General features: G+C 39.2%; 1 protein-coding gene across 2 annotated transcripts in view; it reads right to left on the bottom strand.

Annotated features, from left to right (window-relative positions):
* AOAH (acyloxyacyl hydrolase) overlaps positions 1–12,857 on the bottom strand; it is a 182,945-nt gene extending 170,088 nt beyond the window's left edge. Inside the window, exon 1 of one of the 2 annotated variants that reach the window (XM_061414123.1) lies at positions 12,313–12,857. In XM_061414123.1, coding sequence (XP_061270107.1) covers positions 12,313–12,439 — 127 coding nt within the window. In that variant the 5' untranslated portion in view covers positions 12,440–12,857. The remainder of the gene's footprint in view (positions 1–12,312) is intronic. The other variant, XM_061414124.1, reaches the window with a different exon arrangement.
* Between the last annotated feature and the right edge of the window lie 3,790 nt (positions 12,858–16,647).

The following is a 16,647-nucleotide window of genomic DNA, read 5'->3' as shown; positions in this document are numbered from 1 at the left end:
CTACACTTTCACCTTTTTGTCCGCTTCCTTCTCTCAGTCTGGACATGGATAGGGAAAGAGGGTAGGAGAAGAAAAGAGAGAGGAGGGGAGGAAAGAGAAGGGAGAAACCAGGGTACAGTAGAGAGTGAAGAATCTGGGGCTCAGACAGACCTGGATTCAAATCTTGCTTCTATCATTTGTGAGTTGTTATATTTGGTGGGATTGTTAACCTCTCTGAACCCAGATTTTTGGTACCCACAGAACAGAATAATAAAATGCCCTTGTGCGGTATACATTAAAAATGGTCACAGACATTTTATACTTCCTCCCATGAAGAGGTGATATCTATCTTCCAGCCCTTTGAATCTGGCCTTGTGACCTTGCTTTGATCAGTAGAATGTAGAAGTGACAGCTTTTCAGATCCAACTCTAGACCCCAAGAGGCCTTGCATCTTCCATTTTTCCCATTTAGAATTTCACAGCCATGAGCTTGAGCTAGTCTGCTGGAGAGGCCACATGAAGGGAAAGTCCAGTAATAGTCTGCCAACTACCAGGTTTGTGAATGTGTGTGTGTGTTAGTTGCTATGAGGCCATTCTAAATATCCAGCTCATCATTCCACCATCTACTAACTGAGTGCAGCAGCGGTAGCGAGCCTACCTAAGACCAGCTCAAGGGTCACTGAAAAATGCCCAGGCAAAAAATGCCAACCCACAGGCTTGCAAGCTAATAAATGATTGCTGTGTAAGTACACAGAGGTTTGTAATTCGGCAAAGGCTATCTGAAAACCTGGCAAAAGTCTTGTGAGGATTAAGTGATACAACACATATAATGCACATGGTGCCTGGCGCAGAGTAGATGTTTCAGGTTAGTTTCTACCCCACCTGCTGGGACCATCATAGGGTAAAGAACGTATCTTCCATGACTCTTTTTTAAAAATAGAAGCTCAGAAACCTATTTTTGAAAAACATGTAACATCACTAGTCTTTTTCCTTTTCTATGGTTGAATTTACTTTTATTATAGATATTTTGTATTTTCAATGTATTTGGGCAGATTAGGCTCTGTGTCCTAAACCAATCATCACCTGGAATATTATTTTTATGAGAAAATGCTCAGTGAGTTTCAAACTGCCATCTCTCCCAAAAACACTGGCAGTGAAAGAGGCACTATATTGGATGATTACTGGTGAGAACAAGGCTAAGGGCATCCAAGTGGGGGCAGAGTCCAAGCAAAGCAGCAAGAGGCAATTAGCAGCCTGTGCTGAGAAACACAGAATAGTGTGCTTGGCTAATTTAGAAATACATAGAAAACAATGATAAAGAAAAGACAGTGAGGACACTGGGAGTCGATCCATCCTGTTCTTATTCAACACGTACTTACTAGTGCCCACTACGTGCTCAGAGGCTTGAGTATACAAAGAATAGGAGAGCACAGGACACTAGGAAATGCTGAAGATTAGAAAAATAATCTAGTTATTGCAACCTGCAAGTGTTTGGTGGCGGGACCTATTAGTGCTTTGGGAACACATCAGAAGAAGAAACTAACGCTGCCTTTGGTAAGTAGTGACATTTTCCTGGAGGAGTTGAGTGTTACGAGATGGGAGGACCTTATTTGACAGAAAAAAGGCAGGAAAGGACTTCAGGAAGAGAGTAGCAGTATTTCTAAAGAACTGAATGTGAGAATGAGAAGAGCTGGTCAAGACTAGAGCCCAGGCTCCATGGGAAAGGAAGAGTAAGAAAGTTAGGAAGGAGATAGATCATGAAGAGGCTTGAAGCTCAGATTACAGACCACCAGCTTCATGCTCTAGAATATGCTGCTGCTGCTGCTAAGTTGCTTCAGTTGTGTCCGACTCTGTGCAACCCCATAGATGGCAGCCCACCAGGCTCTGTCCCTGGGATTCTCCAGGCAAGAATACTGGAATGGGTTGCCATTTCCCTCTCCACTAGAATATAGATTAATGGTTTTCAAACATTTTGCTCTGAACCCCCAAAAGAAATTTGAAAAGCTATGTACCCTTCTACATTTTAATGGATGTTAAAATATTATTAAGGGGTATAAGTTCATTAGTTGCAAGGGGTACAATCCCAGGAAGATTGTAAATATTACAATAGAAAAATTACATTAATCTTCCATATGTATCCAAAAGAATCTAAATATTATAATGACTTATACTTACTCTCATCTACTTTAAAAATATATGATCAAATTCTTCTTTCACAGTGAAAAATTTGCTTTGATAATTCCTTTCCTTGAACTCATATTTCAGTGAAAAGTCTATTTCACTGAATTTTCCTTCCACTAGAGTTTTATCCCAATATAATGTATTTTTATGGTTGAAGGTATTTTTTCACACTAAAAATATGTATAAAATTTAAATAAAACCTTTACTTTCTTGTGAATAAAACACTGAAAGTATTTTAAAAATTCTTCTGGATAGATTTTTCTTTATTAGTAAAATTAACTTATCTAAGCAATATGTATTGTTAATTTGATAAACAATTTCTAAATAATAAAGGTAAAATTTTATTGGAATTCCATCTTTTAATGAGATGGTTGGACTATTTCAATTAATACCTGTATCTTTTGAAAAATATTACTTACTCTTGTAAAGACACAAGGTTCATGTCAAGTATCATGTCTTTTTTTTTTAATTGAAGTATGGTTGATTATAATTTGTGTTAACTACTGCTGTACAGCAAAGTGATTCAGATATATATATGTGTGCATATACATTCTTTTTTAAATATACACTTCCCCATTATGGTTTATCATAGAATATTGAATATAGTTCTCTATGCTATACAGTAAGACCTTGTTGTTTATCCGTTCTATATACAAAAGCTTACATCTGCTAACCCCAACGTTCTTATTTTTCATTTTTAAAGAGATAACAGCTGAGAAAACATGCTTACTTAAAGAAGTAAAAGAGAATGCAAGGACTTCTGATACGGTGGTGTCACTCAATTCTTTAACTCCTCTGAGTTAAATGTCAAAAATCTGAAAGTGATCAATCACTGAAAATTATTAAGTCTCCCTTCAATTGTGTTGAAAGCAAAAAACTTGATAAAACTGAGTTGCAAAAACATTTGCTGCCCAATCAATGGAGCCTTTCACTTTCTCAATTTCTGAGAAATATTTTAAAAAGTTTTACTAAGACTTACCTTTTAATTCTACCTACTACAATTTCACTTAGAGAGCTCTTGTTAAAAACTAATATGCTCAGAAATAATTGGCAAGTTGAAATATTGTTCTTTTCAATACACTTTTGCCTATACAACATTTGAGGTAAAATTCTTTATCTTATTGTGTACCTCATAGACATTTTTGTCAAATGTTGGAGCCACAGATATAGTTCATTCAAGCTATGAAAAATGTCCTCTGTATAAACCTAAATGGCAAAGTCAGATCTTATTATCAAAGAAATTAACCAATCAGATTTTCTTTCAGAAGAATATAACTTTATTTTTTCGTTTACTTTTATATTTGAATTTTAAGATAGAGGATGGATGGATAGAAGAAGATGGATTAATGGGTGGGCGGATAGATGGACAGATGGATGAATAGAAAGAAGGGTAGACAAATAATGAGTAAATGGATAGATAGAAAAATAATCTTAGACTATGCCCAATCATTTTTATCCACAAACTTAATTGCTAACTTGAGAAGTTCTCACCTGCCAGCAACAGCTTACTACTGCCAAATTTCTCACATTTTGTTGAAAGAAAAAGGTGTTTACTTTTACTTGTCTACTTAACAATCCAAATTTAGAAATTAAATAAAACAATAAAACAAGATCTAAACTCATTATAAATATAAACCTAGATGGTTTTGCAAGGAAATATACCTGAATATCAATAGTGATCATCTGACTTTGAGGACTACAGTTCATTACATTCTTAAAAAATATCTGTATTTTCTAAAATCTCTATGGAAGTCATATATTCTTTTATAGCTACAAAAAAAAAACACAATAAATTGTATTTTATCAAACAATATCTCATTGAATAAGCTTTTTAATAGTTGCCTTCTACTTCAATAAGCTTAAGGAAATTATGAAAAGACCTTTGTTCTTTCAGCTCTCTACTAGGTGTTTTCACAAACTATATCTCATTTAATCCTCACAGCAACCTCATGAGATTGGTACTTCCCATTTTACAGATGAGAAATATGAGACTCAGAGAGGTTAAGCAATATACCTGAGGCCTTTCAGACAAGTAGTGATTCAACTGCTCATGGGCTAGCTAGTGATTCCTACCCAGATGCACTGAAATTTGAAATTTATACACTGCTGACTATCACAGTGCATACATTAAAATTTTGGATTCTGAAAGTGAAAATTGTCATTTGTGTTAACTAAAATAATAATTGCTATAGTGATGTCTATATGATTTGCGAATATAGTTTCTTAATATTCTTTTCACTTTCTAATGATGTTTTCTGGAGAACAAAGTGTTTAATAAAGTACAACTTGTATTTTCTTTTTGTATAGTTCTTTTGATGTCGTATCTAAGAGTCTTCACGCAGTCTAAAATCACAAAGATTCTTCTTCTGTACTTTTTCTGAAAGTTTTTAGTTTTAGTTTTCACCTTGAGGTCTAAGATCTATTTTGAGTTAATAATTATGTATGATTTGGAGTAAGGAATCAGACAGTGTCAGCTCTTTAACTGGTTTCTTTGAAATTTTTGGCTATTCTGGCTTCTTGTCTTTTCCATACAAATTTAGGATCAGCTTGCCAATTTCTACAAAAAAAAAGATGTTAGGATTTTGAAGGAATTGTATTTAGTCTATTAGATCAATGTGAGGAGTATTGCCATCTTAACACTATTGAGTCTTCTGATCCATTAGCCTGAAGTTATCTCTCCTTTTCTGTAAAGCACCTTTAATTTCTCTTTACAATGTTTTATAGTTTTCAGTATAGAGTAACTACATTTCTTTTGTTCGATTTATTCCTATTTTTATCACATTATAAATGGAATTGTTTTCTTAATTTCAGTTCTTAAACATTTGCTGTTAATATAAATAAATATAATTAATTTTTATATTAATCTTGAATCTTACCACCTTGCTAAACTTGCTAATTCTAGTACTTTTATTGTAAATACCTTAGGATTTTATATATTCAGGAACATGTCTGAAAATATTGTTTTACTTATTCCTTTCCAATTTGCTTGCTTAAATTATTTTTCTTTCTTTATTAAGCTGAATAGAATCTTCAAAACAATGTTAAGTACAAGTGGTGAGGTAGACATCTACCATGTTTCTGATTTTGAGAGAAAAGCATTCAGTCTTCCCTCATTAAATATAACATTAGTAATAAGTTTTCATAGATGCTCTATATCATGTTAAGGAAGTTCCTTTTTCTTTCATAACTTCTTGAGTGGTTTTAACATGGATGGGTGATTGATTCTGTCAAATTATTTTTCAGTTTCTATCAGGATGATAATGTAGTTATAGCTTCTATTCTACTACTCTGATATATCCTATTAATTGATTTTCAGATCTTAAAACAACCATGCATTCCTAGGATAAATGGTACTTTATTATGGGGTATAAACTAGTTTATATGTTGCTGCATGCAGTTTTTAAATGTTTTTTTAAGTATTTTTGTGTCTATGTTCATACAGGATATCAGTCTCTTATTTCCTTTTCTTGTGACGTCTTTGTCTGGATTTGATATTAATGTAAAAGATGGAATGATCTAGAAAGTATTCCTTCCTCTTATATTTTATGGAAAAAAGGGAATGAATTTAAATGGGTTGGTGAATACATTCAAAGTTGTGGCTAAGTTGGCTTTACTTTTCTTAGGCTCTTTCAGGTCTTCCCAACACTTGCAGTTTCCAAATCAGTCAGGGATGTGTGGAGACCTTATCTTGGCCTTCTATGATGCTCACATTACTAGGGCTTCACTGTGAAATTTCTGGCTGATCGTCATTGTCTCACCTAGGGCCAAAACCTTAAGCTAGCAAACTGCGTGTTCTCCTTGTTAATTCCCAACAGAGTCCATCACTTTTAGCCAACAAAGCCATCTTTGAATCCTGGCTGAATCAAGCCTGTCCCATTAGCAGTAGACCTGCTGGTTTTTGCAGACAGCTCCACGGTAATGAAACTACTGTTCTCACTAACTAAGCTGAGGGCCAGGGTAGATGGAGCAGCCTCAGGCAAAAAGGTCAGAGTTTTACTGTTCTTCTTGAAGTGCAAGCAGTTTTTCAAGAATAAACATTCCTCAATTCACTGTGGTCCAATGGTTGATTTTTAGTGTCCCAAAATGGTTGCTTAAGACAGTCTTTCCAGTTATGCTTGGCATTTTGCACAGAGGGCTCACGAGCCCCTCATACCATAATAATCAGAATTCCCTCTTGCACTTGTTTATATCTGAAAGAATCTGGGGTTTATGTTAAAGGGCAATCTAATCTGTTTTAATTTACATTTGACATTTTTAAATTGTGGGAATCATACTTTTAAAAAAAGGACTTTGTCCAGGGAAAGATTCGGAAGATTTGTCTTCTTTGTTAACATTGAAGAACAATTAGTTTATTAGAGAAAGGGAATAATAGTGGAGTAATTTATTTTTCTTTTCAAATTCTAAGTGTGAAGGCGGGAGAAAAAATCTTGACTATCAACCCCTTCCCCCTCAGAAACAAAACAAAACAAAACAAAAAACCCTCAACCCACAGCATTCTCTTCATCTATTAATTTCCTCTACATAGTCATGCCTATTTGGTGAAATCACTTTGGGATTCAGTCACATACATTCTCTTTTGCAATACTCCTTAGCATTTAGTTTGGAGACTTTTCTTTTTTAATCATTTCTATGAGTGGTTGGCAGAATGACAAGATTAGTGAGGGCAGAACCTCAGAATGTGATTGGATATCACTTCTGTGATTATGTTATGTTCTATGATAAGAGAGGAGCTTCCCATTTGTTGCTAGTGGTGAAGAACTTGTCTGCCAATGCAGGAGACAGAAGAGACTTGGGTTGGGAAGATTCCCAGGAGGAGGGCATGGCAACCCACTCCAGTATTCTTGCCTTGACAATCCCATAGACAGAGGAGCCTGGTAGGTTACAGTCCATGGGGTCGCACGGAGTTGGACATGACTAAAGCAACCTAGCACACAGGATAAGAGAGATTTTGCATATGCAGTTAAGGACGTTAGTTAGTCTACTTTGAGTTAGTCAAGTTTATTGGACCCAACATAATCAGGTCAACCCTGTAAACAGAGGATTTTTTTTTTCCCTCTAGCTGTTCTTAAAGAAATAGGTATGTTGTTAACTTCCTTTGTAAAGGAGTAACCTCCAAGAGCTGAGAGTGATCCTGGCTGACAGCTTGTAAGTACATGGGACCTTAGTCCTGAAAATCCAAGAAACTAAATTCTGCCAACAACCAGTGAACTTGCAAGAGGACCTGAGTCTCAACTCACATTGCAACCCCAGCTGACATCTCAATTTCAGCCTTGTAAAATTCTGAGCAGAGAACCCAGTTATGCTATGTCCAGATTTCTCATGTGCAGAAATTGTGAGACAGTAAATTTACGTTGTCTTAAACTGAAGAATGTATGGCAATTTATTATACAGCAATAGAAAGCTAATAGACTATGAACGCTTTTTTTTTTTTCCCCATAAGTGCATCTTTCAATAAGATAGCCAAGATTTGAGAATTTGTAGTTACGCAGATAAAGATTGACAAGAAATTATTCAGTTTGCTCGGGCCTCTTTGCTTTATATTAGGTTCAATTTTAGGCCTTTTATAGCATATTTTCAATTGTTTTTTTACTGATTTCCCAAAGAGTACATAATCACAACTCCTTTGGGTACTTACTATGTACTGAGCACAGTTGTAAGTCCTTCATGTGTATTTACTCCACATCACCCTGGCTTCCCAGGTAGCTCAGTGGTTAAAAAAAAAAAGAAAAGAAAAACAAAACCCTGTCTGCCAATGCAGGAGGTGTAAGATACCAGGGTTCCATCCCTGGGTCAAGAAGATCCCCTAGAGGAGGAAATGGCACCCCATTCCAGTATTCTTGCCTGGACAATCCTATAGACAGAGGAGCCTGGCAGGCTACAGTTCCATGGGGTTGCAAAGAGTCAGACACAACAGCGGTATGAACATATACCTAAGCCTCCACACCGTCCTAGGATGCAGGTCCCATGTAATTTCATCTTATAGACAGGGGACACGAGGTACAGAGGGTGAAGCTGTGCCCTTATGTCACGTATGTACAGAGAGGCAGAGCTAGGACTCAAATCCAGACAGTCTGAGCCCAGAGTCCAAGCTCTCTTACTTTTAACCACCATGTCTTACTATTGTTTATGCAAGCTCATCTAGAAAATGTGGAATATTCAGAAAGCGCTGAAAAGAAATTACAAATCATTTGTAACCTCATTACTCACAGATAACCACACAACCACAATTAGCATTTCGCTGTTCATCCTATCTGGGATAACAGCTATGTAAACAGAAAGGTGGGTACATTATAACTTCTGGGGGATTTCACTCCACTTAATGTTTTGTGACTTTTTTTTCCCCTCTTTCTCATAATATATTTAAACTATAATCTAGTTTACTGTGTCTCCCTTTCCCTCCAAAAAAGAATTTATTCACTTTCTTCTTGAGGAAAAGCATACTGTCCACTGTTTTTCAATTTTGCACACTTTGGGATCTTTCCCCAGAATTGTGCCCCTGTCTCTAGAGTGTCTTTGTGGGTCTTCTCTGCAGGGGTATGACCCCAGAACAAGCCAGAAAAACAAAAGGCAGATGTGAGCTTAGTGAAAAATTGAGGTGATCATAAACCTACCATCTGTGCCAAGGTTGGGGTTAAATTCTATGATAATCTAAAAATATAAGTAGAGGATTTAGGAGAGGGGAAATGGGAAAGTGAGGGACAAAGTGCAGAGGGTTGCATGAAGCTGCAGCTGGGAACCAGAGGGCAAATGGCTACACCTCGAGCCTCAGCAGGGCCTGTGAGGGTGAAGGTGAGCAGGCACCAGCAGGGAGTGACTGCGGACTGCCAATACCAGCCAAAGAGCTGCACCAGCCATGACACTTCCATGTGGGAGCTCTGAGGGCCGGGGACTGTAAGTGTCAGGGAGACATACAGTCTCTCCCCAAGAACCGAGAGCAACCCTCAGAGAGGGGAGAAGGAAAAGAGCCCTGAATTATCTGGAGAGACTAAACCTAAACCCACGAGTGGAAAGATGAAATGTTTTCTGTCCTCAGCAGTGACTGTGATGGTTTATGAACAAGTGTTCAGATATAGAAAAATAGAGAAAATAAAATTTCTGTCCATGTAAATTGTTATCATAGATTTTCAACCTTCTCTGCTGGCTCTGTCTAAATCTTTCCTATTTTTGTCAGTGACATTGTTTCTTTACCATTCCCGCTGGCTGAATGCTTAGGATCATTTCCTCTTTATCATTCGAACATAAAGTCATCCCTGACCATTGTATGTGTGATGTGGGGGTTGGTTTTAACTTTACTCCCAAGGCATTTTATATACTTAACCAAACATGAATGATGAAAAAAAGGTTTTTTGTTTTCTTTTAAAACTCTTTAAAAAGCTTCCTGAGCACCAAATAGGGCTTAAATAAAAACAAAAAACAAAAACAACCTCAAAAGTCAATGAATACATTTAAATGTCAATGACTTCGAAATGTAAGGATTATTTTGCCCCTAAATCATCCATGTAAAGAAAATAATGTTTTGCAAAAATGAACATGACTTAATATTGATTTCATAACATTTGAAAAGCAGCAGAAAGAGGCCCTGCCCATTCCAGCACAGTAGAATCAGAGTTTGCTTGGTGATCAAATGAAATGTATAGTTCAGTGCAAAGAAATTATGGTAAAACTAGGGAAAGAGGCCATTAGGGTTTTGCATTGCTTAGTTCTGATTTTGGAATATGTTCAAGGCTATGCCCTCCAGATCTGCTGGCTGGTTCCCACTGCAAAGGCTCTTCCTGGCATAGGCACTGCGGTTGTTTGTTTATGATGGGGATGTTGGCTCAGTCACTCAGTAACCTCTACAGTGGCTCCTTGTGGAGCATCTCTCCAGTCACGACAGTCCCCACTTCCGTGAGCATTGCCAACTCCCTCCCCGAAACTGGCAGCCACATCTGCACTGTGAGCTCTCTTCACTCCCACCTGCCTCTTATTCACTGATCTAAAGACTTAGCCCAGATTCTTTCTTCTAGGAAGTTAGATTGACAGCCAGAAGGAGAATCCCTCTCTGTGTGGGTTGACCTCTTATGTGCAAACTCTGGATTATGGGAGCCAGTAAATTGGAAGGCATATAGTCTTGCTTTTTCATCTGAAATTTGTTGGGATTAACAGAAGTCCAACAGGTAACTCCTCCTTTACTCCCACCCTCTCCAAGAGGCTCTCCCTCTTACCACCAGCTGAGAGTGGAGTGAGCTTACTTTGCTGCTTCCTAAGACACTTCCACATTTGACCGGTGACTAAGGGCATCCCCAGGTCCCCTTTCAGGAGATACCTCCCACCGCCACAACTGCTGAAGGCACACACTTGACCCACAAAATTGTGGTATGACAAAATGGTTATTTTAAAATTTGTTTTGCAGTAAAATATAATCAAAACAACCACATCCTAGGATCCCCTCAACACCTCTTGCTAACTCTCTGAGCCTCATTGGGAATGGGGCAGGAAAGGAAATGAGTATATTATGTCTACTTTATGGAAGTGTAAGACCAAGTTATCTCAGTTCAACCATCCTAAAAATAAAACTGATTTCACTTAAGCCTTTCTCAAGAGCATTTCATTTTATAAGCTTGAGGTATTTGTTTTGAGAAAAAAGAAGGTGGTAAATAATTATTGGATGGAACCAAATATTGAGTGGGGACAACCTCCTAGGCATGTTTCCAATGGGACCACAGATCTCTGTTTCCAGGTCTGTGATGAATAGATTTTCATGGAATCTGGGCCTTAAGGTTTTAATTTAAAAGAAGACTTTTAAACCAGGGATGTGTTCTTTACCATGTATAATGACTGGAAATCATGATTTTTTTTTTCAAGAAATAGGACTAAATCAGATATTTTCTCTCCAGTCTCCAGAAATAATTTATGTGTCACACTCTGTATCCCAATTTTTCATTTGTAAGAGATGGCCACTATGCTTATCCCTTGAGTTCTTTTCTTGGCTCTTTTCCTGGGATCTGCTCATTGAATAATTACTACTCAGACTTTGGCTCCATGGACCGACCCTGTGAAAGCCTGCTGGGAATCTCCAGGTATGATATGAATATCAAAGGTCTTACCCTACTTTTACTCCTCTCCAAAACAACAACAACAACAAACAAACAAAAACACCAAACAACAACTTGGAAATAAAATACTTTAATAAAAGCTAAGTGAAAGAGCCTTATCTCAGCCAGTGTTCAATGTTTTCAGGTAACTGTTTATTGTCAACTCTGGACTCACTGACAGAAAGAACAAAACTAAGATTGCTGAATCCCTACTGTGTGCAAACACCATAAATTTACATGTATGATCTCAATTCTCACAGCATCCCCATGAAGTGGGTATTATGTGCCTCATTTCATTGGTAACACAGAGGCATGGAAGTGTTAAGTAAGTTGCTCAAAGTTTCAGATTGTACAGGATGGAGCAGAGGATGGGGATGGCAGCAGTTCAAAGGTCAAAGTCTACCTTCTTTCTGATATATAATGCTGCCTGTTGTCCTGAAAGGCAGTTGAGAATTTCAGGCTCTTATAGTTGCCATCCAAGGGGAGAAGATTTCAATCACCAATGAGGTGGAACACTTTTAATTCAAGCTAGCAACTATATAGCACACTTCTATACACGCATATTTGCATACAGAGTGAATGCTTACTTTAAGACTCAAAATTTTTCTCTGCTAGTGAGGTTATTGATACTTTAACTGGATTCTTTTGGCCATGGATGCCATTAAATAGGTGGTTTTCTATGAAAGCCAAGATTTTGACCCCATGATATTCACATTAAAAATACACAGAATAAGACTTCCCTGGTGGTTCAGTTGTTAAGAATCCTCCTGTTAATGCAGGGGACACGGATTTGATACCTGAGGAAGATCCCACATGTCTCGTGGCAACTAAGCAAGCATTCTACAACTACCGAACCTGAGGAGCCCATGCTCTGCAACAAAGGAAGCCACTGCAATGAGAAGCCAGACACCACAGCTACAGAGTAGCCCCCATTAACTGCAATTAGAGAAAGTTTGAGCACAGCAATGAAGACCCAGTGCAGCCAAAGATAAATAAATTTATATATCAAAAAAGAAGTAAATAAGAAGTAAAAAGAGCTGAGTTTGTTTTAAAAAAAAATGCACAGAATAATTACTTACCTATGCAGGCATGGCCATTGGAGTGTCTGGTGTCAGGCCAGTTGCCATAGCCTGAAGAGGCCAAGGCGTGAAGGGTCAGGAGAAAAAACACAGGAGCAGCCATAATGAGTTTCCGAGGAGACTTCATCTCAGAGCTATTATATCAGGAGACTTCAGGCTGGTGACAGAAGCTGCAGGCTGAAGGATGCTGAAGTTGAGGCCCAAGAACTGATTAGTCTCTCTCCGTTTCTCTTCTGTCCTTTAACACACGCTCACCACACTCACATACACATTTTTCACTACGCAGAACCCAGACAGGGAGCCGCACGTCTTGGGTCTGGGAAGAGCTGGAGGAGCCCCTGGTGCACAATTCTTCTAAGCTGCAAACTGAAGGAAAAGCTGCCACAGGTTGCATCTGAGGCAGCCAAGAGTGCTTTTGCACTTGCTGGCTGAAGTCAGTGGCGGTAAACCCTAGGAACCTTGAAGCCTCCCGGAATCATCCTGTGGCCTGGTTAGGCAGCTCTTCCTCTTTCTTTCTTGCAAAACAAAGCTAAACTAAAAGTAAAACTGAAGAAGAAAACCTCAACCACAAACACACAACACTTTAGCAATTTGATAGCAGTGTTCAGACTGTAAAAATTACCATCTGTTATATTCAGGAGTTATATAGTTTTGCTCTAAACTGTTTTATATGCTGAGATCAGGCTCCTTTGGTGGTTAAAGAATGTTCTGGTCAAGTAGTTGCTTTCCTTTGGAAATGTTGGATTATTCCTTCAAGGGTCAAGTTTTCCTAGGGCCTTTCATTGGTGTTCAGAAAATGACCAATGAGATAGTCATTGGGCACTTGGCACTGGTGGATTTTCAATCTAATAAGAAAAAAAATGAGCTGAAATTAATCAATTCATTTTTACTTGGCTGTGTATGATACATCTCTTATCTGAAGAATTTCAAAGTATGTTCAGATCCCTCACCTGAGAATGATTCATTCATTTTTGAGAGGCTGATTTTCTACTTTGAAGTTGAGAACCGAATGCTATTTTTACAAGGAAAAAAAAAAAACTAACTGAAAACTCAACCAGACTGTAGATAAAGACATATAATCTAAATGCTTTGTTCTAAAATAGGATACAGCAAGGTCACAAGCCGTTTCTTATCCAATAAGATAAGAAGACTGGGGCAAATGGCCGCAATCTGATGGGCCTAGGGATCAAGCAATTAACATTCTCCCTTATTAGGCTCTGAAGAAAGCTTGTTATAGACTTTATAAAATATTATAAAAGCTATCAAGGGACTTCCCTGGCGGTCCAGTGGCTGATATTCCACGATCCCAAAGCAGGGAGCCAGGGTTCTATCCCTGGTCAGGCAACTAGATCCCATATGCTGCAACTAAGAGTTTCCATGTCACTAAAGATTCTGCATGCAGTGACTAAGACCAGGAGCAGCCAAATACATAAAAATATTAAAAATTATTTAATTGTTTTAAAATTTTAATTAAATATAATATTTCTAGTAACATTTACTAGAAATCAAAATTGGTAAAGATTTCTTCTCCTCCTCCTCCCCCTGCTTTTACTTAAGGAGTAACATTTTAAATAGCAGGTAGAATTTTAGAGTTGCATTCTTTCTAGGATGTAGGAGATACTAATTTTTATGGTTTGAAGATTCCTTGAGAAAGCATCAGTTTAACAAATGCCAATTTGTCAAATTTCTGAATCTGTGACAAACACCAGAGTGTTTCCCTTCTTAAGTCCCCAGCACTGGCTGGGTCAATGACTACCCAAAATGTCTTGCTCATCAAGGGCCCTTGACTTCCTTTGAGGCTGATCTGCTGGTTTGCAAGGTCCCTGACCCTGTGGCCAAGGGAAGCTCTAGAGGTCACCAGGACCACCAGAGGGGTCAGGACCCAGGGAAATTCTAGAGAATTCCTGAGGAGGCAGAATCAGAGTTATTACTAGTACTGCCTGCAAAGACAAAAAGATACTTGTTCAGCTATCCTGTCTGATGTTCACTTCTAGGTCAAGTATTAGACGAGTGGTGGAACCTTTCTAAACTTTGGTTTCCTCATTTATGTTGGGATAATAATATTTCTCAGGATTCTAGGAAGGACTAAAATAGACAATGGATTCATGCTATAAAGCAGTGTGCCCTGCAAGAAGTGTTTGGTAAAACAAAGTTTTGGTTACTGCTATCCCAGCAGGAGTATGAGGAAATCTGCACCCGAGGCCAGATTTCAAGAGAATTATTATAAGACATTCACAGTAGTTGCAGGCCAAGATATAGGAAAATGATACTGCCTGCATTTATTAAAAGCTGCACTTATTGAACACCATCTGTGTACAGAACCCAGCCCTCCAGGAGCACAGAGGGTAGTTTGCTAACAATAGGTGGGTGAGGAATCTTTGCATAGGTTCAGAAAGAGCCACTGCACAGGCTCTGGGCCTGCTGGGGCTTACCTGGTAATTCAGCAGTAAAGAATCTGCCTGCAATGCAGGAGACACAGGTTTGATCCCTGGGCTGGGAAGATCTCCTGGATGAGGAAATGGCAACCAGTTCCAGTATTATTGCCTGCAAAATCCCATGGGCAGAGGAGCCTGGAGTGCCACAGTCCATGGGGTTGTGAAGAGTTGGACACTACTTAGTGAGTAAACAACAAGAACAAACTGGAGCTCCTGAGGGTCTCCTAGTCTAGGTATGTAGCTGTGAGCCAGACTGGGCCACCTCAGGGTGAGGGACATTTCTCAGTGTTAAGACAGTGGGCAAGTTTTAGACCCGTGGTCATGTGTGCACGAACTCAGGGAGTTTCACCCACAAGCACTCCTGGAATCGTGGTCCTGAGGTAGACTGGATGCTTAGGCTTCAAGCAGGGTGGGCTGTACTGGGAATCCTGGGCTTAGTTCTGCAGTGGAGATAGTCCTTTGCCATTTCCAGGGCTGAAATTCCTCAGCTGCAGGGGAATGTCAACATGTAGTGGTTTTTCCCTAAACAGAGGTGATTTTCATGCTTGAAGGGTGAATTCTTAGTTAGCAGGGTCAAAAGAGGAACACAGAAATCAGGAAATGACTTGCTAATTGATACTGAAGGGAGTGCATGTGCCCACACACCGCTAAACAAACCCTCCCTCCAGCTGCCCAGGTGGAGGTGGAAGTGGGCGTGGAGGCGGTGGGCCCTACCGTTTGCACAGGCTCTCTCAGACTCCTGGTCTCCTCTCCCCTGGCCGTCTCACTGGGCACTGAGTGCACATGGCCTAGAATCTCTGTACAACTTGCTGAAAGGCCCTGGACCTATGGCGTGGTTGGACCCTGTATATGTCCCCTGAGGACCTCCTGCTGTCAGAGGCTCCAATTCTGATTTTCTCAAAATCTCTTTTTAGAAAATGAGGTTTCTTCCTTGAAGCACTTTGTTACTTACTTCACCAGAAGCGTTTGGATTCGAATCAGTCTGTCCTGCTGGCAGAAGGCTGAGGGTTTGTAAATTCTTGAATGTAACACTGGTGGTTGGTTGTGGCTTGTTCTGTCTGAATATGCTTCCTGATTAGTTTTCGAACTGAACTGGCCTCAATCACCTCATTCACAGCAAGTTCCTTAATCAGAAAAACAAAAACAACAAAAACCCAAAACAAAACTGACCTGGGTGACAGAAGACACTGTAAAATCCGGTGCTCTCTCAAAAGCGCCTCTTCTCTGACTTTCTCTCTCCTCTTTCTGACACCAAGGATCTGTCTCCATGCTTCTGGCTTCCCAGGACTTTCTGCAGTGATTGTCTGTTCAAACCAAGCCCAGATCCTTTGCTGGCCCCTCCTCCGCAGTCAGAATTTATTTATTCTACTTTCATTCAGTCTCTTCTGTTCCTTGCTATGGAAATCCTAAATTAATTCAGGAGAAGGGTGCATGCCGGCTGATTAAAAGCATTCTGGTGGAGGGGGGGGGGGTGGGTTCCCTGGTGACTCAGCGGTAAAGAATCCACCCACCAATGCGGGAGACATTCCTGATCCAGAATGATCCCTCATGTGCAGAGAAACTAAGCCCATGTGCCACAACTATTGAGCCTGTGTTCAAGAGCCCAGGAGTTGCAACTACTTAAGTCCACGTGCCCTAGAGCCTGTGCTCCGCAACAAGACAAGCCGCAGCAATGAGAAGCACTGCAGCTAAGCAGTAGTCCCCACTCGCTGCACCGAGAAAACTCGCACAGCAATGAAGACCCAGCACAGCCAAAAGTAAATAAATAAATAAAATTATTGTAAAAAAGCATTCTGGGCTTAGGATCAGGTGAGCTTTCATCTTCATCATGGTTTTAGCACTTTACTGTATGTTCTTGGGCAAGCTGATCCACCTCTCTGAGTATCAGCTTATTTAACTA

The sequence above is a fragment of the Bos javanicus genome, chromosome 4 (genome assembly GCF_032452875.1).
Source record: "Bos javanicus breed banteng chromosome 4, ARS-OSU_banteng_1.0, whole genome shotgun sequence".
Taxonomy (NCBI): Eukaryota; Metazoa; Chordata; class Mammalia; order Artiodactyla; family Bovidae; genus Bos; species Bos javanicus.
The sequence above is the reverse complement of the archived record's forward strand: the minus strand, read 5'-3'. Positions and strand labels throughout refer to the sequence as shown.